This window comes from Tachypleus tridentatus, chromosome 2 (genome assembly GCF_004210375.1).
Source record: "Tachypleus tridentatus isolate NWPU-2018 chromosome 2, ASM421037v1, whole genome shotgun sequence".
Classification (NCBI taxonomy): domain Eukaryota; kingdom Metazoa; phylum Arthropoda; class Merostomata; order Xiphosura; family Limulidae; genus Tachypleus; species Tachypleus tridentatus.
Genome location: NC_134826.1, coordinates 23584560 through 23609855, shown reverse-complemented (window position 1 = coordinate 23609855; position 25296 = coordinate 23584560). Strand labels below are relative to the sequence as shown.

Below are 25296 nucleotides of genomic sequence, written 5' to 3'. Positions count from 1 at the left end.
AATCCTAGATGTAAATTAAACATGAAAACTGTTAAGATGAAAAAGTATGTTTTGTTAGAAACATGAAAATCATCTTGGACTCAGACTACAAAGAGTTTGAGTCAGAATGGTTAAAATAAATTTAGAGACAGATGTTTAGTAGGAATATTTTATAAAATATTAACATCTTTTAAATCCGAAAATTTATTTCTGATACTTACTTCTTCACACTGAATAGTTATATCCATCATGTGGATACCACTAGCCTTGAGGTAACACACATGTTTAACATGAACACACTGGTGCATGAGGGCATTATAAAGCAATAATAACCCTCCAACAATAGGATAAAACAATCTTCATTAACAATGACTCCACTTAAACAATCGTATTTGAAATAATTTTGTTCTTCAATAAGGCAAGATGAAAGTGTAACAGAAGAAGAGATCAGATAAGAAGGTATCCATTGGAAATGTATTTTCAGAGAAGGAAAATGTTAACTTCTAAGACACTATCTCACTTCCTCACATGGAATGACTAGAATTTCTTTTGGAATTGGATACATAATTAGTGAGGAACTCTCCAAGATCCGTCACCCCAGCAGCTAGAAACTGATAACTCATAAAGATATCCTCTGATCCATTTGAAGAAGGGGAAGAATTTGTACTGGAGAGAACTGGAAAAGTGCTTGGATCCCTATTGGATGTCTGCCTGGAAAGGTCTTTTACTGGAGGCAGTATAAAACCTCATATTTAAACACTGGCAAAGCAAAGAAATCTTGACAACAGGCACTGGTAGAATCAGGGTAAAAAGGCAGAGTGATTTCTGTTTCCCCCTATATTAATGCAGATTTTGGAAAATATGCATAATCTGGGAAACAATATTGACCATCTGGTGGGATCCTGTTAAACAAAAGGAGAGAAAAATAAAACATACCCTTTTCAAAGATAATGTGTTCGTTGACAAATGATGGCCAGAGGGGGGTCAAAATCCTTGAGGAGATGAAACAGCCAGATTTTGGAAATAAAGAGCAACAAATGTGAGTTGAGTTCTCCACATTTCAGACTGAGAGATCTCACCCAAGCACCAGATAAATGAGAAACAATAGAGTGAGAAAGTTAAACTTGAAGCAATGAAATTGAAACAGTTTGCCAATTACCATATAACAATCAGAATCAAACACAGCAGTTGATCTGGGTCTGAATGATCATGGATGTGAGAAATAAAAGGAAGATAGGAGGAAAAAGAACAAGCAGCTGAAGCCTTAGGATGAAAATACCATTATAGGTAAAGTACGGGAAAGAAGTCTAAACAATAAAGTGGTTTCATAAGCACAAGCCAACAACGAGAATGGGTCATGCAAAGAGCATGTAAAACAACATTACAATCCCAGCCAAACATGGGAATCAGATAAGAACAGAGTGGAGAGGACCATATAAGAAAACACATTGTGATAATGGGAAAGGCAAAATGTAGTAGATAATGCTTCACTAATGGTGAAGACTTACAAACTGTGGTAAAACAACAACATGAAAAAGGCAGAAAAGGGGGCCACAATAAAACAGTTGGTAGGAAGGGAGCTGCAGATAGACCAAAGATGAAAATCCCTCCACTTCTGTTGATAGGTAGAAAAAAGTGAAAGGAAAACAGGATGGTGATCAGAAAAGGTTACATGACTGGAGAGCTTAGACCTGCAGACAATGGGCCAGTTAAATCCTACACATGAAGATGAAGACAGAATGCCACTGGATGAAAAAGGGAAGTGCAAGACTGAAGCAAAGGAAAAGACAAAGGATAGAATAATAGGGGCCTTTGCATTTATTAAACAAAAGGAAAAAATGAGGGCTGGACAACAGATGTGTTGCTAACAGAACCCAACAGGAAAAATTGTGTGTAAAGGCAAGTACTTGAAGGAGGAGACAAAGAGGAATATAGTCACACATAAAAACCCAATGAAAAAAACTGGGAATGAAGATACCACTCTATAGGCAGAACACAGTCCAACTGAGAGGGGTGGTCCTTTACCAGGCTCAAAAACCCCAGTACATGTTAAATGATAAGATGAACTGGTTGGAAATAAGCACTAATGAGAAGGTTCAGTGCCTGAAATCAAAAAGTCCTGGAAAGGATACTCAATTTACAGAAGTAACTTTGGAATTATTTGTGTGAATTATTGCAAATAGATTTACTAGAAGAAATAGGAAACTGAAACATGCCACACAAATAGTGAGATATTTGAGTATATTAATCTTAAAATCAAGCTGTCATTCAGATAGTTGCCCAAACCCAGAAGGGAAGCATCTGCAAAGAGATGGAGATATGGTCAGGAGGTGGCAAGGGGGCACTAACTGTGATATTGATACAGTTGAGCCACCAAGACAAGTCCTCAAGAAAAGAAGGTAGGTTCACAATTGTGGATAGTAAATCATGAAAGATATTTTACTGGTTGTGCTAAGGCTACTGGAGGAGGCACTTAAGTGTGCATCTAAAGGAGTAAGAGACTACATGAAATCCAGTCACTAGAAGTTAAATAACCTCTCACATGGGGTGTAAATAAGAAGTGCAAACCTTGCTGATGAGACCAGTTCCATAACTTGCAGGTAATGAAGTGAAAGCTGGGTGTCTCACTGAAATAAAAATTGAATAACACATTAAAATATACTAATAACTTCACAGGTGTGAGAAAGGGCTTGGAAAGCTTGATAAATAATCCTAACCACACAGCTTCCTGCAGAAGGAAAAAAGTGAGAGAGAATGGCTCTTCCCCAGAAAAGAAAAGGAAAATACAGTCATCTGTGTAGAAGTGGAATCTCTGTTCCAAACTGTAAAAGTGGGGAGCAAGTGCCCTTTTGATGAGATTAAAGGAACCAATGCTATGCCAGAGCATGGAGAGACATGATGGACAAAACAAAGAACACATTTGGAGGATGGAGCAATCAGAATATGTAAAAGAAAAAAGTCAACCTTTGCCATCAGCAGTCCAGGTAAAAATGGACACCAAAGAGAAAAAGAAATTCTTCATGTGAAACTGCCAAACAACAAGAACTTGGTTGAAAGATGACAGGTCAATAACCATGTGCCAGTTCCTGGTCTTCTTGGAGACCACAAAGAGGTAAGAATAAAAACCTGGGTAGCATTTTTGGCCAAATGTTCCAAGACCACATCCTTGAGACATTGAAAATAAAGAGGGTCAAAGGGAGGAAGAAAGAAAACAGGAAGAAAAAAGGGGAAAAAGAAATGGAAGGCTAGATTGTAGGTTTGATTTGAAAAACCCATCTGTCAGATGAAAACTGAAACAGACTGCATTCAGTGGGCCTGATGTGAAAACAAAGAAGATATATAAGCTGGAATAAAAAGGATAGGGGTAATGATTCAGCTGAGGAGCAGGAGTCAAAAAGCAATGTTGAGAAAGACAAGAAACCAGAGTAAATAATGAGGACTGATGCCAGGCCATTTCATAAGTATTCATTGAAACACAAACATCACTGATGACTTCTAGACAAAGAAAAGTAGCCCAATGGAGATGAAGGAGATATGAAGGAGGTAGGCAAACATTAGTAAGGACTGAATCCTGATAAAATAAGTCCCAGTAGCAGAGGAACCCTGACCACAACTGTTTTCTGCAAATGTACAGATAAAACCACCCCATCAAAGCAAAAGTCAGTGAAACGTATCTCCTGTCAACATACTAACAGTTCCAAAATCTGATTGATATTTCATTCCTCTAGTTTTCTGTTAGCACCTAACACAACTGGTAAGTATGCTAGTCCATTAAAAGTTTTCTTAACCTTAATCAACAGTGTTAATGCCAAAAAGGTTTCCCTCACTCCACAAAAGTGAATATGCATAATTCTTTAAAGAAAATCTGCAGTTATTTTGAAGCCTATTTTTCAAACAATGGAAACAACTGATATTATATCAAGACTCAAGTATTGCGATACTTATCATATCTTGCCATAAGGTAGAGTTCTATAACTTCTATTAAATGTAATTTTAAAGTTTTATGTGCTTACTTTGGTTTTACATTGGTGAAGAACATTATTCTATTGGTTTAGAATATATACATTAATTACTAGCTTTGTACATAAACATATAAATTACCTCACTACGTTATTATGATCAAGTTCTTTCAACAAGGCTATTTCCCTAATGGCTGTACTTGGCACCCCTTCAGATTCTCTGAAACCAATCAAAAATAATATAATTAAATAACAGTAAACTGTTTGGAGATCTCATTTAAACAAAGTGGAGTAATACATATTTGCAAATAATTAGTTCAAAACTATCACAAATATGTACATTTCAGCTTTTATTTCCAGGCAAAATCTTAAAACACTAACTGACATATGCATAACAACTTACCATAACATTTACAAGTATCACAACTTATTAGTTATAGGTTAAATAAGCTACCAACAAACAGACTCTTTGAGGACTATAACAATAATAAAAATACAATTAGCAAACATTTGAAACCATATTTACTTAAAAGCCTAGCAGGAAGTTCCATCTCAGACAGATGAAACTTTCTATGAATGATTCTAGGAACTGTCAACACAAAGATCTGGTGAAAATGTTTATTATTTTATTAGCTTACAAAAAAATATTCACAAGTAGTTAATGTTTCTGCTTTTGAAAAGAAGCACTGCAGTAATATTTTATAACTTGATATCTCAGAAAAATCACGTGGAATCAGTAGAAAAGATATGAAAAATTGTCTGAATAAAGCTAAGGGTTAGTGATAAAGAAGCCATAGTTTCATAACATATGAACAAGAACCATATGATACCCTAAGACTAACCCTGCACACCCACCCATAAAAAAAAAAGGAAACATTTAAATCTATCTTTAATTTTTCAAGAAGTTATAATTCCTCTTTTAAAATATTTTTAAGGTTTCAGCCTCAACTACTGCTGATAGCAATTCAGTCTGCAAGTTAATCGTAATGGTGCAAAAATAAAACTTCAGTGGAGTTTAGCCTGTATTTTTCAAATATTAAGTTCATTTCCTCTCATCCATATTGTCTTCAGAATCCAGTAGATAGAAACCAAGGCCATTATTCTATTGATCTAGAACTGTAAACTTTAATAAGATCATCTCTCTCTCTCTTTTCATTTCTCAAGTAGGTTACAAAATCTTAACCATAAGATACTTCCATCCCAGTAACCCTTCTCTAAGCCGACTCCGATAAAGCAATATCCTTCCTTATACATGTAGATCAAAACTGGGCTCAATATTCCAAGTAAAGACCAACTACTGATTTTTATAGATATAATAACATGTTTCCATTTGTAGTCAGTATCTTTATTAATATAACATAAAATTATATTGCCTTTGTTATTAAGAACACAGTGTTATTACTTTGGCAGCTTCATGAATTGTGTACCACTATGCTAACATCCTATTTTTCAACTGTGTTATTGAATGGATATTTACCTGTATTAAACATATGGTTTAATTTATGACCAAATACATTATGAATGTTTAAATATCTATAATTGCAGATTGTATCTTGATTATTTTCTAACACACAATCCTAAAGTGTTTAATCCTAAACACTCTCAAAATCCTTATTACACTTAAAAATATCCAGAATTTTAATGCCTCCAGCAAACATTGTCATTTTCAATATTATTATAAACAAGAAAAACCAAAAATCTAAGCACTGATCTCTAAAGAGGTTAGTTTGACTGAACTCCATTAGTAATGACCATTTGTATTCTCTCACTCAGCCAACCTTCAGTCCTATTAATTACACAAAAACAAATTTTGTTCCTGGATAGTATGTGTTATTTCTTTAATGCTTATGTTGTAAAAGTACAGAAAATGGCCATTATTCCCTTCAAACTTTGCTTTTGTGACCTGGATAACGAAATTTAGAAATTATTTTACATGTAAAAATGGGTAAATTTGCACATTTTCATTTTTACATAAAGTCTGAATAAAACAACATATGAATCAAGATTTACATGTATTTATACTAAAGTTATACAAATATGTTTAGAAGTGAGTAGTTTTTCGAGATTTGAGACTGTAATGTAAATCACTTTAAGGTATCAGCCCCCAAGTGTAGTCTCCCATCATGTTTTTATTATATGTTCCAAGGTCACAAAAGTAAAGTTTAAAGAGAAAAATAGGTCTTTTCCATTTACTTTAAGCATAAGCAATTAGGAAATAACACTTTCTGTCCAGGAACAAGAAAAAGTAAAAATTTTGTTACATGGTGTTATACTTTCCAAATTCCATACCAATATAATTTTCTCAATTATTCTTCTGGGAGACAATACATCAAAATAATTTTTTATAATTAATTATACTAATATCACACCCTTTTCATCAACTTCATAAAAATTTAATATACTAGTAATGTGAGATTTCTCATTGTGAATCCACGTTTGCTTCCTTTTATAATATCATATTTCACCATATGATTTTGCAAATTATTCGTCCAAAACTGTCCAGACATTTCCTACTATAGGCCTATAATTCCTACAGCTTATCTCTCCCTTAAAAATATTCATAGTTAGCAACTTAAGTCCTCACACACCTACTTGTTTGCTATTAACTACCACAAATTGTAAGAGAAAGAGACTTTCCTATTTGATCTATGGTTTTCTTTAAAACCCCAGTGAAGGTACTGTCTGGTCTAGCTGGTTTATCTGTTATTAACCTTTCAATCACTTTATTTACTATCAATTTAAATTTATTAAACTAATAGTATTTAATCCATTTATCTCCTTTATGATTTTAGTAAGCAAATTAGAATTGTTCTCAATTCTTTGTTACAGAACACATCTGTATGTAACAAGAAGAGTACACTGCACAATTTCTTAGCAAGTGCTCATTCAAAAACAACTGAACAGAAGAATGACTGTAGGAAAAGGGTGCAGGTATAGTATGTGTGCTCTCCTTTACTATGCTGACCAGCTGCAATCTGCAGGAGAGAGCAGAGTCTTGTAATGTGCTCATACAAACTCTACTGAAGAAATGCAGACCACAGGAAAAAGATAAGTTGTTGTAAGAAGTGATTCTGGCATGTTGTTCATATAAGTATACGAATGGTGACCTGCACTACATTGACTGTATCACCACTGCCCCAATTCCTACTGATTGGCACCCCTTGTTTTACCCACAGCTGTTAGGTTCCAAATTGTGAGGGTTGTCCATGCTCCACTACCCCAGCAACTAATAATTGGTAAGCAGTAAAGGTCTCTTTTCTTTCCACTTAAAGAAAAAGAAACAAAATTGAAAGATTTGTGGTGGTGAAGCCCAGAGAAAATGCTTGGATTCCCATCAGCCCTGTTTTAGCCAGAAAGGTCTTTTTTCTGGAGACAGAGCAGCAGATGACCTCGTTAACCTATTTTGAAAAGCCGTATCACACACACCAGGGAAGCAGACACAGCACACCCTGGTGCTAGCTTCTTCCTTGATAGTCTATGGAATAGACAACATCTTGATCAGAGAGTAGACAGACATAACAGTGCACTATGAATACATCTCAACTGGTCTTACAGAACACTTGATATTAACAGAGGGCATGTATATAGAACAAGAGTGGATGGTATGATCCATTTCTGTTATTCTGGCTAAAAGCAGAATTTTGGAAAAGTTATTTTCTTAAATTAAAAATGTATTTCCAGTAACACTGAACTCCTCTCACACTTACATCTATCACTCAACTACTATGGTTTTCTTCCTTTGTTCATCTAAACACTGGCATGATTTCTTCTTGTCAGCTTCAGTCTTTTATTTTCCACATAATAGCCATTGATGATTTCTGTCTCATGATACTCTCTACCCAGATCAATGCACCCTCTTTCTTGGTACTGCATACAAACACCTCATTCAGATAATATTATCATTTTTCCAAGAATTACCCAAACTTCATTCTTCAACCCCAGCTCTTAATGGGGAGGAACAATGTGAGGGTATGACAACAGATAAGTATTACTGGAAATAGATTTCACATTTAAGTCAATGTTAACTTTCAAACATACAACTCACACTACAGTTAGCATCCCACATTGATAAGGCTGAGAGGATGGTGAGAGCATCCCAACAGAAGATTAGCACCCAAGTATGGGAACTGCACTACACTCAAAACAGATATGCTCTTCATCCAAAACCTAATTCATGCACTGCAGATGGAATTTGACAAGAATGAATAGGCTCCAACCAAACAGCTGGTTAGATTATCGAGTCCTAAATTCCACATGGGTAGCTAGGGCATATGGACAGCAATATATACATCAGTGGCTCCTAACCTGTAGCTATTGAATATGTTCCAAGCCACCTTAACCCTGATGAGAAAGTAAGCTACACCAAAATGGATAAAACTCTCCTCAATCTGAAGAAGCCCATGTGTATGTTTTCTTATAGCAGAGCCACATTAGGCTATCTGCTGTGTCCACCGAGGAGAAATGAAGAAGCCCAAAAGGTAAAACTCGAAACAAAGAATGATAAGATCTTATATACCATATTCCACTAAGAGAAACAGATCTCATCTACTCTGAAATTATGAACACTCATATTCACTTCCCAAACATGTGGACAAGGTAAATCCAACTTGTCCCTGGAATTATAGGGAAGACAGAACAAAACAGTGCTCTATCAGAAAAACAGAAATTTTTAGAAGTAAACTGACCCTGCTTTATTCAACCTTATGATTGGTATGGATGAGCAGGATCCCCTTATGCTTCACTCATGACAGTCAAGGTAGTAGAGTAATAGCACTCAGTCTGTGTCAAGGTGGTCTTAGATGAAGTATATTATGTTAATAGTTATTAGTGCAGAATTTATAAAAGCACATCTGTCTGGATAACACTCACCACAGAGTAAGATCCTGTGAAACTGAGAAAAGAGACCCCAGAAAGTAAAGAGACAATATTACTAATGAAGATATATTTCTTTATAATCCAGCAGATGTGGTTAAGTTAGCTACATAGGGCAGTGGAAAACTCTCAGAGAAATAATTGTGTAACAGTTGTAAAATGCTAATTCAGTAATTTAAATGGTTGTTTAGGCTGAAAAATATGGAAGGATTTTAGTAGACCTGAGAACTGGGGATTAAAAAAACACACCCACTGGCATTTAGAATACCAAAAAATAGTGGATAAGGATGCCTTATTTAAAGCTACCATGTACAAAGTAATCCTCTTCTCAAATACACAAGTTAGAAACTGGGATGTGATAGATACTTCTGGATGAAGAGGGTTTAACTCCCTTTGAATACACCACTGACAATAAATATTCCATTTCCATTGATAAACTATCATGGTTAACCTATGGAGAGATTTAGTTTAGTGCAGAAGAAACATCAGAAGTTTAACCCTTATGTTGGTTAAAGGACTACATTACTTCCAAGCATGAAGATTGAGTTTCCAAACATCTGGGCAAAGAATGACTACCTCTATTGAGACAACCTAGATCAGAGGTAAACATTTTTTCAGATACTGAAAAAGTGTGAACCATGCTTGAGCTGACCAATAAGATGCAACCAAGATAACTCAACAGGAATAAAAACAAGCCACAGTCAAAACTTGTGTCAATAGCTAAATCAAGGGAAAGGTACATAAATGTGAACCTATTGAAACATGACTGAACATATCTACTGCCAACACTTGAAGATGAAGTAATGGAGACCAAAACAATTGCAACTGAGAATTCCAATGAGTCACAAAGACATCGACCACTGGAAAATCAAACTGAAAACAAATTCACTGAAAAACTTTGTGATGTGGCATCCATTCTGTTGGAAAAATTTGGTTTGGTTGAGACAAATGATCTGCAATTAAATTCATCACTCCTGGAAAATGACATGTGAAAAGACTGATACAATGGAAATGAACCCAGCAAAGAAGATCCAAGATACAAAAACAGAGGTCTTGAGAATGTGTGCTTCCTTGAGAAGAAAAAACCTGAGTTATAACTGTGGAATTGTCAGAATGTACCATGACAATTTTTCCTTTCAAAAGAGAACAATTACTCAATGTACTGCAAGAAGTTCAAGAATGTTGATATAGAGGGTAGACTCATCTTCTGTCCAAGTACCACAAAACTACTGACCTTCAACATAAGCTCCCCATCCCTGAAAACATGCATCTGTGAGCAGTTGGTTGGTTAATTGTGTTTTATGGCAAAAAGCAGCTAGACTATCTGCGTTAAACATCCAGTAAAAAGGTAAAAATAAAGTAAATGTAGTAAAATTCATAAAAGGAAATGAAGGTAAAACAAAACAGCATTTAAAAATATAAATAGCAAAAAACCAATGTTGATATCTATTCTATAATGTTAAGAGAGAAATCACAGTAAGAGAAGTTGTAAAAGACTTTCTGTAGCATAATGGAAATTATCATACCCACCAGGAAGACTAACAGGCAAGTACAAGAACCACCGTCAGTCACCTGAAGTTGGCCTTTCCAGTCCTGGTTATGGGTTATGTGTCATTGTAGCCATTTTGATAAAGTAAAGGAATAAAAGTTTTGAAAGACATGCAGCAAAATTGTAATAATAACTCGCCAGGATGACTAAAGGGTAGTTCAAACAGCAATGTTAGTCACCTGAAGTTGGCCTTTCCAGTCCTGGTGTTGAGTTATTTATGGTTACGGCCATTTTCTGCTTTTCAAATCGAACTAGAGAGAGATTGTGATTCTTAAAAGGGAACCACATTAAAAAAGGTTTAATGTATAAATTTAAAACACTAAGTAACATTAAAAAGTCACTTAAAAAACTAAAAACTTTATCAAGGTGGCCAGATGCAAAGTACCATCATAGGGTAATAAAAGATTCCATAGTGAAGTAAAGAGGATTTAAAAATTTGTTGAGTCAGGATAGATCCATCATTGGATTCCAATCTTCCATTTTGGGTACCACAAATAAATATCAATAAAATCCTGTAAGAATATAATCTGCCCTCTCTGATGCCTTTTTTTGACTAACAACTCTCTAATGTCTTGGAAACAGAGCTCCACTTGCTGTGGATCTGTTAGAGTTGAAAAGGTTGAACAGACGATGGTGGAGGTGATGCAAATTGAATGATCAACCCCGAAGTCAAAACCTAGAGTACCCATGGATCTTTGGTAAAAGAGCTACAAACTGTATAAATACCAACCTCATTCAAATGCACAATGTAAATAATAAATAATCACAACACTAAATAATAAACAATAAATAATCATAAAAACCCATGCTAAAAGCTTTGTCTAAAAAAAATGATTATATTATCAACATGAGGTGCTTATATTCAGCACCTACACAGAGAGAGTTGAAGAAATTTGCAAATTAGACTTTGCTTAAAGCATTCGAGTGGTGGGTATAAAAGACTGGAGCAAGCATTCTCAATGCTTAAATGGACAAAGTGTGGAAACCTTGAAGATCAAGAAATGGCTGTAGCATCAGTGCATAATAAGTATGGTTTGGAATTATATTTATCCCACTTCGGCTTATGCATATAATATTTAATTATCACTATAATTATTTAAGTTTTTAAAATATTGGCAAATGTTTAGTATTTTGAATAGTGGCACAGAATAAGTCTAAAATACAAAATATGTCGCATATAGTAATACTGCATTTTTTTGCAAGAATAAATTATTAGAAAATATAAGCAAAAAGCTAATTTTTTAAAATTTCTACAGTAAATATATTTTATGGTTAAATAACTAAGTATTCCATTATTTAAAATGTTCAGATCATAATCAATCACAATCACATAAAGAACTCTCATCTTTCACAAATATTATATTATATTACACACTTATTACATAAACTGTTATTTTCTAATTTCTCAAGATATGTTTTATAATAAATATCACATTTTTGCAACTGTAAAGAGTAATACAGTTTTTATATTTTAAATAAAAACCTAATATACATATAATCTCTTTACCAGTGAGCTTTATAAACAACTGTTTCATATTTGGGTAATTGAATTATCACAATAAATTTATAAATAAATGTAGTTTTATTATTTATTTCATAGTAAAACTATAGGCATATAACTGTTTAAAATCATTTTCTTGTTACATTAGAATATTAAATTGTACATAAATAGAAAGATTCAAACTCCATACAAATTAGTTTGTAGTTATCAACAACAACAAAAAGCAAGAGACAACATGAACATGATGAAACTAAACCAGATGAAGATCATAGTGAAAAAAGTAATACAAAGATTGAGACTCTCACATCACGAAATATGTATTTAAAGGAAATAAAGAAATAATGAAGGAAAATTGAAAAAAGGTAGAACATATCTTTAAACAAGAAAAATCATTATGAAAGTCAAAATATAATAAATTATACAATGAAGTAAATAAAGAAAGGAAAATTGTAATGTATTTAAAGAAAATAATGATGAATTGATATGAACCAAACAGAAAATATCAGTGAGACAGTTGTGAAAATTATATGAACAGGAACAAATATTTAAAAAAAGTGCAAATTATACACGAATTAAGAGAAACTATAGAATATGTGTACACAGAATGCATTAAAAGAAGTTTGAATAAAGAATATAACTCATGGAAGAGAAGAGATAGCTGAATAAAATTGTAGAAGGAATTAAAAGAATACCTAGACTGAGGTAAGAAAAGAATGAAATATTAGAGTAAATATTGTGTTTGTTTTGGAATTTTGCACAAAGCTACTCGAGAGCTATCTGTGCTAGCCGTCCCTAATTTAGCAGTGTAAAACTAGAGGGAAGGCTGCTAGTCATCACCACCCACTGCCAACTTTTGAGCTACTCTTTTAGTAAAGAATAGTGGGATTGACCGTCACATTATAACGCCCCCACGGCTGAAAGGGCGAACATGTTTGCCGCAACGGGATGCGAACCCGCGACCCTCAGATTACGAGTTGCACGCCTTAACACGCTTGGCCATGCCGGGCCTAGAGTAAATATATCACAGGAACAAGAACAGGTAAGAGGGAGTATTACAAAAAAAAGAAAAATGAAAGAAATCATAAGTTTAATTTTAAAATCAAATTTTAAGTAATTTAATAATAAATAATTATTAAAAAGATATATTTATTATATTATTTTGTTAATGTTTTAAGTCGTTTAATACCATCTGGTAACTATTCTATACAATATCACTGGGGGATTGAAACACATTTTATTATTCTATAACAGCTTTTTTATCATTCTTCTTGCCTTGGTTAGTTCAACAGAAATATTTTAAGAATGTATTTGGTTCAGGAAATGAAAACAAACATGGATGACAAAAAATTGAAATCTCAGTAATACAAGTTCAAATATAATGAAAATTACTTTACGGCTCTGAAAATTTTATTTTTTTGTAGTAATTGCATTTTTCTGAAAACATGCATTATATTTCAAAACTAAAAGACACCTTTAAAGTGATATCAAACTTACGTTTCCAAACGAATCTTCTTTAAGGCCACTAACTTTCCTGTCTCTTTATCTCTAGCTTTATACACTACACCGTACGTTCCTTCTCCAATTTTTTCTATCTTTTGAAAGTTATCCATTTTTATACGTTCATGAATTGACTTGTTATTAAGACCTACGATGAATAACAGGGTATTAAACAGATATTTGAATTTTTAAATTATACTTGTAAAAAAAATATATTAAAACTGAATGCACTACTTGTATTATGAGTAATGAAAAATTTCATTAATTAATAAACCTAATCTAAAATTTACTTTTTTGACTTAAATGTGCCTTACTAGAAATTTTCAATTACATTTACATATGATAATTCACATAACAGTGTTGAAATTATTCCAATCAAAATTATACTTATAATTCAAATTAAGATAACCCACATACATTATCTTGTATTTATTATAATTAAAACAAATCCTTTTACTCTCCAATACCTAAAACTTTAATACCATCAGAAATTCTTTAGGTCACTCTTTCATCTACTTCATTGCCATTAATAATAATAATAAAAAAAGACCAAAAGTACTAACAATGAGCACTGAGGTACCCTATTCATGGCATTAATTCAGTTTAACTAACCTCATTATTCGTGTTGACAAGAAACCCACTTAAAGTAAAATGTTTTCTCAAGACAGTTAGTACGAGCATTAGCACTTTAATTAAAATAAAGTATAGAATGTTTCAACCTTCATAGGTCACGTCACCTTCAGGTTGTCAGGCTGAAGACAACCAATGAAGGTTGAAACATTGTTCCGTATTTCAATTAAAGTGCTGATACCCATAAGAACCATCTTGAAAATACATTTTAACCCATTATTATAACCCTCTGCTTTTTCCTTGATAAGGCCAGTCTTCTGTCCTCTACTTTAAAAATAACTTTTAATAATCCTTTCATGTGGCATCTTGTCAAATGTTTTTTTGAAAATTCTGATATACCAAATCCACACCCATACAGCAACATCTTAAAAGAACAAAAAATGATTATAGCCAGGGGTTTCCCTAGTACAAGCAGTTGTTTTTAGAACTACTTAAAAATAATTTCCATCTAATTCATAATGTATTATAATTGTTCAGCATGATTGCCTATATCAGTGGCGACGTTTTTATATCAGGCAAATAAAATATAAATTGCTTTTTTATCAACTATTATTTGAGTTATTAATAACAATATTACTGGTTTTAACTTTCATACAAATTCAAGTTTCCTTGAGTTCCTGCTTTAGTTTAGGCTATACATTATTATTTCATACGCATTAAATGACTTAAAGGTAAAACTAAACGTTGTAAATCTATTTAGTTATTATGCTACATTAATAATAATAATAGTTCTTAGGTGTTTGGTTACAAATAACTGAAATATAATTGTAACAAGTATTTTATAATTTATACAAAATTAAAAGCTCTACTATAACTTATAGTACAAAAGTTAATACAAGGACTTGAGATTCTACGAGATTTGAAAGCAGTCTTGGACCTATAACGTTTTTTGTTTTTGTTTTTAATACAAAGGTAACGTTATTGTTACCCTTTGCTTATCGTTGCAACTCGATACATAACTTCACTTATAGGCTCAACTTCAGTTATTTACTTAGTATTGTATTAGTGTATACATATCCAGCATTACACGTAGCTTACGCGCGCGTCTTCACAACACAAAGTTTCCCGCTATTTACGCGTCATTCACATCTACCAATTGAAGTTCTCATCCACTTATGACAAACAAAAAATTAGAAACTTTCGTAAATAAAAATTTGATAAATATTACGAATCGTTCATTAACACAACTAAAACGCAGTAATAAATTTTATTACAACTTTTTGATTTTGCATTAATTCAGTTAAGTGAGGGTTTTAGTTACATTTCGTAACTAATTTATCACTTAATAAAATTGTTAGATTGAAAAGTTGGAAATAAAACATTTTTTTCTTAAAACTCAAAAATGTTTTCTAATCTCCAGTTCACACTAATTATCGAAAAATAAAAACAACTTATAAATATTTAAAATTTTAAAATTCATAAATTATTTAATTCTCAAATATTTGTGTAATATGGTATTAGCATTTTTAAAAATAAACTGCATCGTTTACCATTTGTTTGTCTACACTTACTTGAACACTCTTAACGTTTGGTTGTTCAATACAAAGTTACCATCACAGGAATCGAACTTTAGTGTTTTGATGTTCTTGAATCATGGAAGAGAAGGATTCAGTGTTCTAGTTTATCAGTCTCGTAAGCCATGAAATTGTGGTGCGTTTAAGAATCAATTGAAATGAATGTATGTGCAAGTTATCAGATTTGTTACATTCAATAACGAGAGATTCGTTCAAAATATCAGGTACGAAAAATAAATAAAACTATTACCTAACCGAATTTATGTAAAATGAAAAGTAAAACGAGACACAAATAATACACAAAATTAACAATTTGTATTAATTCAGACGGACACAATATCTGTACTCGCATAGCAGTTATTTTTGGTGATCACTATAAGTAACTTCTCAATATTTACTTAATCAAGACCAGATTGTACAAATAAACGTATTCTGTTATTTCAAACATGTTTGATAACGATTGATAATTATTATATCTGTCAGCTATAAGGTTGCTTATTGCTGCTTAAAAGTGTTTTTTCCAACGTGTAATAAGATGGACACCTTTTATTTCAAACGGAATGAAATATGCTTTTCATAGTTACTTTCCATCATATCTGTTGGTTTCTTGTTTGTCTGATTTAATTATGCACATTGGTGGGGTAATATCATAGCTGGAGTAGTCCATGAAATTCCTATGATCGTATATGGTGCAGTATTATTAGTAACATCTGTAGACAAAATGAACTCTCCTCTGCCATATTTCATTGTTTCAATTGTTTGAAGATGAATTATTCGGTGGATTCAGAGAGAAATATGTGGTTGATTTGATCCTTGTATATTCGAGTTCCTTTTCCAGATGTCTTTACCTCTTATTGATTTTCTTTTATATTCTGTTGATTGTTTGTGTTTATAACTTTTATGAACTTCAAAGGTACGTTTCAGTACTTCACTGGTGTCTTTTTTCCACTTTTGTTTTCTGACTTCTTTTAAATTCTATGTCCCTTCCTTCTGACTGCTCTATCAAATTCCTGTCGTCTTCCACTAGTATAGCATCACATATATAGATTTACAACACCAATATCAGAGGCTCAATTCCTCTCGGTGGACACGGCAGCTAATCCGATGTGGCTTTGATATAAGAACACAAATTCCTGTCTCGGTTTTCTTGGTATGCTTTTAACTTTCTATCTGTTTTTTCTAAGTTTATATGTCTTTCTTATTTGTTTTCTTTTAAATATATTTTTTCTCTATCAACTTTCCAATATTTTATCACACCTACCAGATTTTCATTCTCATTTTGAACATGCTTTATTCATCTCGAAGTTCACTTTGATTCTATTTTACTTTTACCAAAATAATCCCGCTTATTACATCATTGTTGTAACAGTTTCTATTACTGGATAGGTTTTTTTAATTGTTCACTAAAAATAATGCAAAGTTCAGTCCACTGAAGAGGGAAATCATTTTCTTTCTTCTACCATAGAATTTACAAGCTTATCGAGCGATGGACATAATTCTCAAATAAAATTAAACAGTTACTTACTTGTTAAATATCTCCCATACCTATGATACAAATATAAAAAATGGCACACCAACAGAAACGTTAACTCGTTAATCGTGAACAACTCTTTTGTTTTTATGCTATTACACTGTTTCCCCCAAGTTTATAAGAAAATTCAAGACATTAATCAGGTCTAGACACTCAGAAAATTTAAAACATTATTACACATCATGCCAAAATATTCTACAACAAACAATAAAAAACGTCTAAGTTAAAATACTAAGAAATCATTTTAAACAATACTGTAATTAATCATTGAAGCCATTTTTAAAAGGTTATTTTTTTCTTGTTACTGTTACGTATCATGGCTTGAAACGTGTTTGTCTGGTGCAAAAATAAAATATCGCATGTAGAGAGTCAACTTTTTTTTTTTCAATTATTTTACTGAATTTAAGACGAAAGCTCGGGATTGCTAAAGCTAGCTTGAAGGTAAGTGGAAGGAAAATGTCAAATTTCCCTATCTTTTAGATCGACAAGATGAACATTTTTTTGTCCACTCGGATTATAGTAATTTTCACATTTACGTGTGTGTGATACATGATTATATTCGTCAGCCAATTATATCGCCTATAGAAAGTCATTTTGGTTTTGGTGTTGTATTAAACTCTCCCACAAAAGACATATCATGAGTGAGTCATCCAATATATAGGTCCACTAGTTTTGTTAGAGGGTTAGAGGTATACCTCGAAGTTGTCTCTTATTTTTATTTATACAATAACCAAATGAAGGAGAGAGGGGCACGATGAAAATTCTAAGAAATATTAATAGTGGTTATATTTCTCACTTTTACCGAAAAGTTCTAAAAATATTCCTCTCACATCAAATTGACGTCCACCAAAGACAAGTATTGTGATTCCATTATTTGCACTTATTTTGCTTATATAGTGTTGTTGATATGTATTGTTCTCCAAATAAATATTTGTTTGCATATTATTTTATCTTTGTGGTATGCAAACATATCATGTATTTTCTGCCTTTTTATATTTCATATAGAAGTTTTCAAGACTTTTCATTTATTCATGTATAGATAATTTTTTATATAACACATTAGTCAGGAAAGTTTTAAGTTCCTTTCGCTCTAGTTATCCATTGTTCTTTGTCATTCACCTAATACATTACTTCTGGCTTCCCATGGGAAAGGTTTTAGCGAGATCAACCATGCTATACACAAAAGTATACATTAACCTATTTTATTGACTTTTCGCCTCAGTAGGCTCAGCAGATAACTCAATGTGGCTTTGCTATACGAAAAAACAAACAAACACACACACTCTATTGGCTGACCAGACTAAAACCGCTTTTATAGTCTAAAGGGAATAATCAACAGTCACGTAGTTAGCACAAGTCGCCTTGGGAAGATGTGATGTTTTCTCAGTGTGAAGTAAGCAACTTCACTCGACTTAGATAAACATTTCAAGTTACTTTTCAACTTATATGCAAAACAAGACGACCATCAAATGTGCTAGTAAAAATGTGTAGTTTTTACTATTGAATAAAGTCGTTTTTCATTGGGTATTTTATATTTGTGCTCAATTTCTCTCCTTGTTCCATGAATTCTGTCAGATTCAGGAAATTCAAAACTATTTCGTAGTTCATATCTTGATGGTATCTTCTATTTTTTGAGGACCTATCTTATATTATCTTGAGGAAAGGTTAAGATTCATTTAAGAATATCATACATTGTGCTAACAGAAATTACTAAAACCTTATAACCCAAGCGCTTTAAAAGAGTGAACTTTCTTCTTCAGAAAGCGCTTGATTTATAGTTTTTTATTCATTTCTATCAAGACTTCTTGAACCTACATGTTTTTTTAACATATTGTGTTAAATCCCTTATCTTCAATTCAGTGAGCTTAAAGTTCAGTTCTATTCAATAATACCTATTCTGTCACGTTACTAAATAGAGCAGTTTCTTGCTGGTTGTTAGTGACTAAGCAAAAGAGTGCAAAGGAAAATAAACAAACGCAAATGAACAAATAAAACATATCATTATTAGATAAGCCGGGTGTTGCCTAGTAATTAATGTTCTCAGATTGTAAACCCAAGAGTGCAGAGTTCACAGCTCTTTGTCGTAAATATGCATTTTGCAGTTTGAGGCTGTGAGTGCATGAAGAGAGTAACGGTCAAGTGCTTTCTGAGACCAGAAATGAATAATCCAAGAATAGACGAAGAGTACTATTATTAACTACCTACTGTTTCTTCTGGTCTCTCAACTCCAAATTAGGATTATGCAAAGATAGTCGGCCTGGCATAGCCAAGCGCGTAAGGCGTGCGACTCGTAATCTGAGGGTCGCGGGTTCGCGCCCGCGTCGCGCTAAACATGTTCGCCCTCCCAGCAGTAGGGGCGTATAATGTAACGGTCAATCCCACTATTCGTTGGTAAAAGAGTAGCCCAAGAGTTGGCGGTGGGTGGTGATGACTGGCTGCCTTCCCTCTAGTCTTACATTGCTAAATTAGGGACGGCTAGCACAGATAGCCCTCGAGTAGCTTTGTGCGAAATTCAAAAACAAACAAAGCAAAGATAGTCTGTTTTTTGTTTTGTAGTTTTGAGTGAAAATCTAAAAAAAAAATCTGGTCTCTCAACTCCAAATTAGGATTATGCAAAGATAGTCTGTTTTTTTGTTTTGTAGTTTTGGGTGAAAATCTAAAAAAAAAACAATTTAAAACAGACATAGGCTGGAGAATCAAAATTAAAAGTGACTATGTTGATTTTTAGAATCTCTGACAGAGGATGGTTAATTTGCTTAAAAATATAATAAAAATTAACATTAGTTTATTACCGTGCATTTTTCATAAATTTTGTTTCGGCTTAAGATAGATATTGGTTGAAATTACATTTTTTATGTATTTTGTTTTCGAATTTCGCGCAAAACTACACGAGGGCTATCTGCGCTAGCTGTCCATAATTTAGCAGTGTAAAACTAGAAGGAAGGCAGCTAGTCGTCACCATCAACCGTTATCTCTTGAGCTACTCTTTTACCAACAGATAGTTGTTTTGATCGTTCCTTTATAACGCCCACACGGCTGAAAAGGCGAGCGTGTTTGATGTGATTTGGAATTGATTCCTCGACTCTCAGCTTGTGAATCGAGCGTCCTAACCATCTGGTCATGCCGGCCCTTTCTTATGTATACTTCGTGATTCTAAAATGTGAATTTCCCATCTCTTATTACCAATACAGCGACATATCTTCGAACCTACAACGTTAACAACCGGCTTTCGATACCAGTGGTGGATAGAGGAATGATAACTCATTGTGTATTTGTGTCCTTAAATTCAAACAAAATTAACAAAACTCATCATTTTGTAAATTAAGTTGATTTGTTTGCGTTTGTTTTAATATTATAAACTCACATTCCTATTAACTATTCTTTTCTTCTAGATGTCACCACCTTCGATGAAAACTTCATTTCGCGTTGTATTGTAACATTTAACAGTTATAAATAGATACGGATTACATTTTGGTATTAAATACATAAGAAAATTGTAATTTTTTTACGTTTAAGTAAAAGGCGTAAAAAATGACGACGGAGACTAAATCTTTTGCTGAAATTTTTCAGTCATTCCAAAAACATATAGATAATGAACAGGATCTTCGTGAGGTGAATTTTGTTTCGGTTACTCTTAACTGTATTAGTAATAGGCTATACAGAAAGTAATACAGTGATAGTGATATTTCGCTGATAATAATAATTTCTCCGTATTAAAATTGTAGTTATCAGTTGTTCAAGTTACGTGTACGTGGCACTGTATCTGGTGCATAAGTATAGTCGTACTTGCTATTTAAGTATATTGTACTAGCAGTAGTTATATTATTGGTACAAAATCATAAGTTCTATTACATTGTTACTCTTATAACAGCCAAAACACGAAATCATATCAACATTATAAAATGCTGAATACCTTTAAACTAGAAATAGTGAGTTCTAATTTTAAATAGTATTTTTAAGACTACTACAGTATCAATGAATTTGTGATAATGGAAATATTTACAGTGGTTTCGAAGACCATTGCAGTTTACATCACATCTTTATGACTCAATATATTTTAATTATTTAGCAACTTATCACAACAACTTAAGTCTTATCATTAATTCTGGCAATCAATATTTTTATATTATGATTATATGTTTTATATTAAATATTCAAATAAGTATAAGCTTGCAGACTGCTAAGAATGTAAATGCACAATTAATTTTCTGTATGTGTTTTGTATTGCTGACCTAAATGAATATTATTAAGTTTATTATAGTATCCAAAGGACAAAATTATTCATCAAAGATTTAATAAAAGTGATAATAAAAAAACATTCAAACATATCATTACCTATTAAATATTTAATGTATGTTTATGTTTGGTCTTACATTGAAGTAGCTTGTTCCAGTAAGATATTTATATAAATGTATGATTATCAGCTAGAACTAGAAGTTAAAAGTAGGATACAGTGACACTATCTTTTCACTTTTATGTTTGTTTGATAGGAGATGTGGTATATTTATAAGTTAGGATAAAGTGAAAACATGATATTTGCAAAATACAAGGTTAAAATATAAAATAAGGTATTTGAAGTTGAATTGCATGTATTAAAATGTATAAATATATTAAGTACTGATAATGCACATAAAAGGATATTACACTAATACTGGCATATTCCACATCTCATGCTCAATAACAGGTCTGGATATATATGAATATTAATAAAGAACTAGCATTGTAAATAGAAGTTGCATGATATTTATAATGGTTAATGTCACAATAAAAGTAGCAATATATGTGCATGTGATATCATTCTTAGCTATACCGAGATGTATCTATAGAAGCTTACACGTAAAAACATCTTCCTTCATTGTCATAATCTTCTGGTTACTGTGCCAATGTCTGATTTCTACTTTAATTTTATGGTAATATTAATTACACAGAGATGATGAGGTCCATAGAAATAACATGAGACACCTGTGTTTTATGTATGTTTAGTGCAGGCTTTTTCTTTTCACAACCAAGACTAAGTAATTTTTATATTATAGTTCCATACATTTAATAATGTATTCCACATGCAGACTGTAAAACACATTTAACTATACAAATAAACATAGTTTATTACATGAAGACTAATAATTTCTGAAATATATTTAAAACAAATGACACGCTCCAAGAAAAAAATAAATTCTTGATTACAAGAAACCCACTTGAATTAAAAATGTATGTCAGAATGGCTGGTATGGGTATTAACACTTTTACTGATGACCTAGGAAGGTTGAAACATTGTTCTCTCCTTATCAGTAAAAGTGTTAATACCCATACCAGCCATTATGAGTTACAAAATAATAAATTACGTGAAGAAACTGGTATAAGCCTCCTCAGATTTCTCCATTGACATAGATTAGTAAGGAAGAATTTGTTTGAATGTAATAGCTGAGAAACTACAAGACCAATTAGAATACAGTCAGGGGTAAAATTCTCAAAATAAATGTAAAGGCACCCTGCTGGGTGAAGTGAACTCATTTTGGAAAAAAAAACATGAAAAGTGACAAAGTGAAAATCAACCCTGGTACTAGTATCACCTTAAAAAATAAGTTCCTGTAGTCAGTACTGGTAGAATTACATCCCTTAATATAGTAAAGATAAAAAAAAACCAGATGGAGATGAAATGTTGGTCTTCAGCACAGCTGTATATGGATGCCATTCCTGTTACATTAATAAAACAATCCAAATAAATGAAAAACAACAAAAACCTACATTACTTGTATATTTGGGATGTGTAGTTATTTTCTTGTGAAAGTTTGAGGTTGATATTGGTTATAATTTAGTTTTTAGAAGCAGTATTTCTTTGGTCTGTGTTGCTTATGGTGTATTTAGATGTGTGATGTAATAATATATACATGTAGAGTTTCTTGTAGTGTAGTGCAATTAAGCTTAATTTGTTCTGTGGGTATAGTTTCTCATGATTTTTGTTTTAATATAACAGTACCATCTTTTCATAATTTCAAGGTAAATTATAATCTCCAGTAGCAATTGGAATATGTAAAATTATGGAAGATAAACTTGTACAATAAAAATGGCAAACATGTGTAAACATGATATTATGCTAGATGACAATGCTTTCTATTTGTATATTGTCCTATTCTAATAGTAAGATGAATAAGGATTTAAGAGTGAAAGGGTAGCAAGGGGTCTGTTTTCTTATCAGGTTGTACCATTCATTTAGAAGACAACAACTCGTACACCTGTTATCATTAAAATATTTATTGAGCCTTTCTATAAACTCCTCTAAATATACTGTATCCACTACCTCTGAAGGCAACCCATTCTAAACATCAATTATTCATGTCAAGTAGTTCTGATTCAAACAGAAAGTAAGTATAATTGTTCATTAATTATATTCACTCTTCAGTGCTAGTAACACAGATACATCCTTTGTTGTCCCTCAAGTGTTATGTTATTGTCATCCTGCTGGATCTCTCGCACCTTTGTACTTGACATTTTTGTTTTCTGTAGTTTTATATCATTAAATATGTCAAATACTTAGATACTTTTCAGCAAATTCGATTGCAAGCTACTGTTGTTTCTTGTGAAACTGACTTGTAATAACAAAGCACTTGGGGCCAGCCACAAGGGGAACCAAGATCAACATTGCAATTTGCAGTTCTTGTTAGCTTTACAGGAACAGGGGTGTCAAATACAACTTTCACAAATGTCACAATGCTGCTTGAGACCAGTATTACATTGATGGTTTGAGTGACTTACCTACCATTTGTAAAATATATAATAGGTCTACTAGTACGACAGTTAGTACAGTGATATATGTGTGGTGCTGTAGTCCGAGTGGTACTTTGTTAAAATGGCCTTATTTTGTAAGACAAATTGAGGGTCACTTGTGTGAAATGTTTTACCTGTACTACAGTAGTTCTAGATGCAAGCAACATTGGGGCTTCTATGACAACTCCACTTTCATTTCCCAACATATTGGTTTTACTTGTTAGTACTAATAGTATTTTTAAATTGTACTTGAGTAGGAGCCATCTTCATCCAAGACAGTTGTTTTCGGTTGGTTTTTTTTAACACTGGTTGGTCTGTGTCCATTTTTCAATTTTCTCCTAGACAGGTTGATGTTTCCCATAATGGGCATGCTAATGTTTGTTTTTTGTGACTATCCTAAGAACTTTGTTGAAGTTTTCTATTTTTGTTTCTTTACTATTTGAACTTTTACCTAACCATCTGACCAGCTTGACATTATTATTGCTCAGATTTAGATATTTACCCCACAGTTCTCAGCAAAAGAAAATTATTATTTTCTCCTTAAATGTTTCACTTTCCTTAATGCTCATAATGACTGCTCTGCCTTTACCTGCATGAAGAAGTCTGAGTATGAATTATATCATTCACCTGAAAAAAAATTTCAATGCATCATGAAAGATCTCCAATATCCCTCTGTTTTGGCCCGACATGGCCAGGTGGTTAAGACATTCGACTAATCCGAGGATCATCAGCTCAAATCCTGGTCACATCAAACATGCTTGCCCTTTCAGCCTTGGGGGATTATATAATGTGATGGTCAATCCCACTATTCGTTGGTAAAAGAGTAGCCCAAGAGTTGGCAGTGGATGGTGATGACTAGGTGCCTTCCCTCTAGTTTTACACTCCTAAATTATGGACGGCTAGCACAGATAGCCCTTGGTAGCTTTGGCAAAATTCAAAACAAAACCAAATCAAATTATCCATATCAGATAATCCTTCCACCCCTTTTCAGTTTGTGTAGTTTGGGTAATATAGTTACAGTTGATTGATCACATTGCTCATTTTGATTGTTGTAACTGGGCAGGTTTAAAACATGTAGACCAGAATTCTTCAGTTTCATCTCTTAATCACAGATTTTAATTTAAAAACCTGGAAAGTTTAAGCACATGAAGAAATTAGAATTGCTGATGGGTCTGTAATTAATCAGCTTTAAGTTATTATTTTGGCATTTTGAATAAAAGGGTGTAAAAGTACTAGTCGAAAGTAGACATTCTATTGTAATGACATTTTCGAAAGCATAGAACAGCATTCTTTTAATCTTTTTTTGTGAAAAGAGAGATGTACTGTGAATGAAATTTGATGTTGCCATAGTAAGATTTGACTGAATGTCTACCTAGAGGGATGAATGATGGCCATTTCAATAGAAATTTATTTTAAAGTTTTTTTTGCATTATTTCAAAAATTCCTTATTTATTCATAGAAAATAAGTTAAAAAACTGTTTTTCTGATGTTTTAAAAGA

At 32.7% G+C, this 25296-nt stretch overlaps 2 protein-coding genes across 6 annotated transcripts in view; one reads left to right on the top strand and one right to left on the bottom strand.

The window, feature by feature from the left end:
- The window catches only part of LOC143239529 (cyclin-dependent kinase 2-like), a 36640-nt gene extending 21551 nt beyond the window's left edge, over positions 1-15089 (bottom strand). Inside the window, exons 1-3 of one of the 4 annotated variants that reach the window (XM_076480714.1) lie at positions 14979-15089; positions 13355-13505; positions 4081-4158 (exon numbers count right to left, since the gene is read on the bottom strand). In XM_076480714.1, the coding sequence (XP_076336829.1) occupies positions 4081-4158; positions 13355-13470 (194 nt within the window). In that variant the 5' untranslated portion in view covers positions 13471-13505; positions 14979-15089. Of the gene's footprint in view, positions 1-4080; positions 4159-13354; positions 13506-14823 lie in introns of all 4 variants that reach the window. The other 3 variants (XM_076480688.1, XM_076480697.1, XM_076480704.1) reach the window with 3 other exon arrangements.
- Positions 15090-20429: 5340 nt separating this feature from the next.
- The window catches only part of trsn (translin), a 39433-nt gene continuing 34566 nt past the window's right edge, over positions 20430-25296 (top strand). For both annotated transcript variants that reach the window (XM_076480670.1, XM_076480677.1), the window contains exon 1: positions 20430-20644. In XM_076480670.1, the coding sequence (XP_076336785.1) occupies positions 20564-20644 (81 nt within the window). In that variant the 5' untranslated portion in view covers positions 20430-20563. The remainder of the gene's footprint in view (positions 20645-25296) is intronic.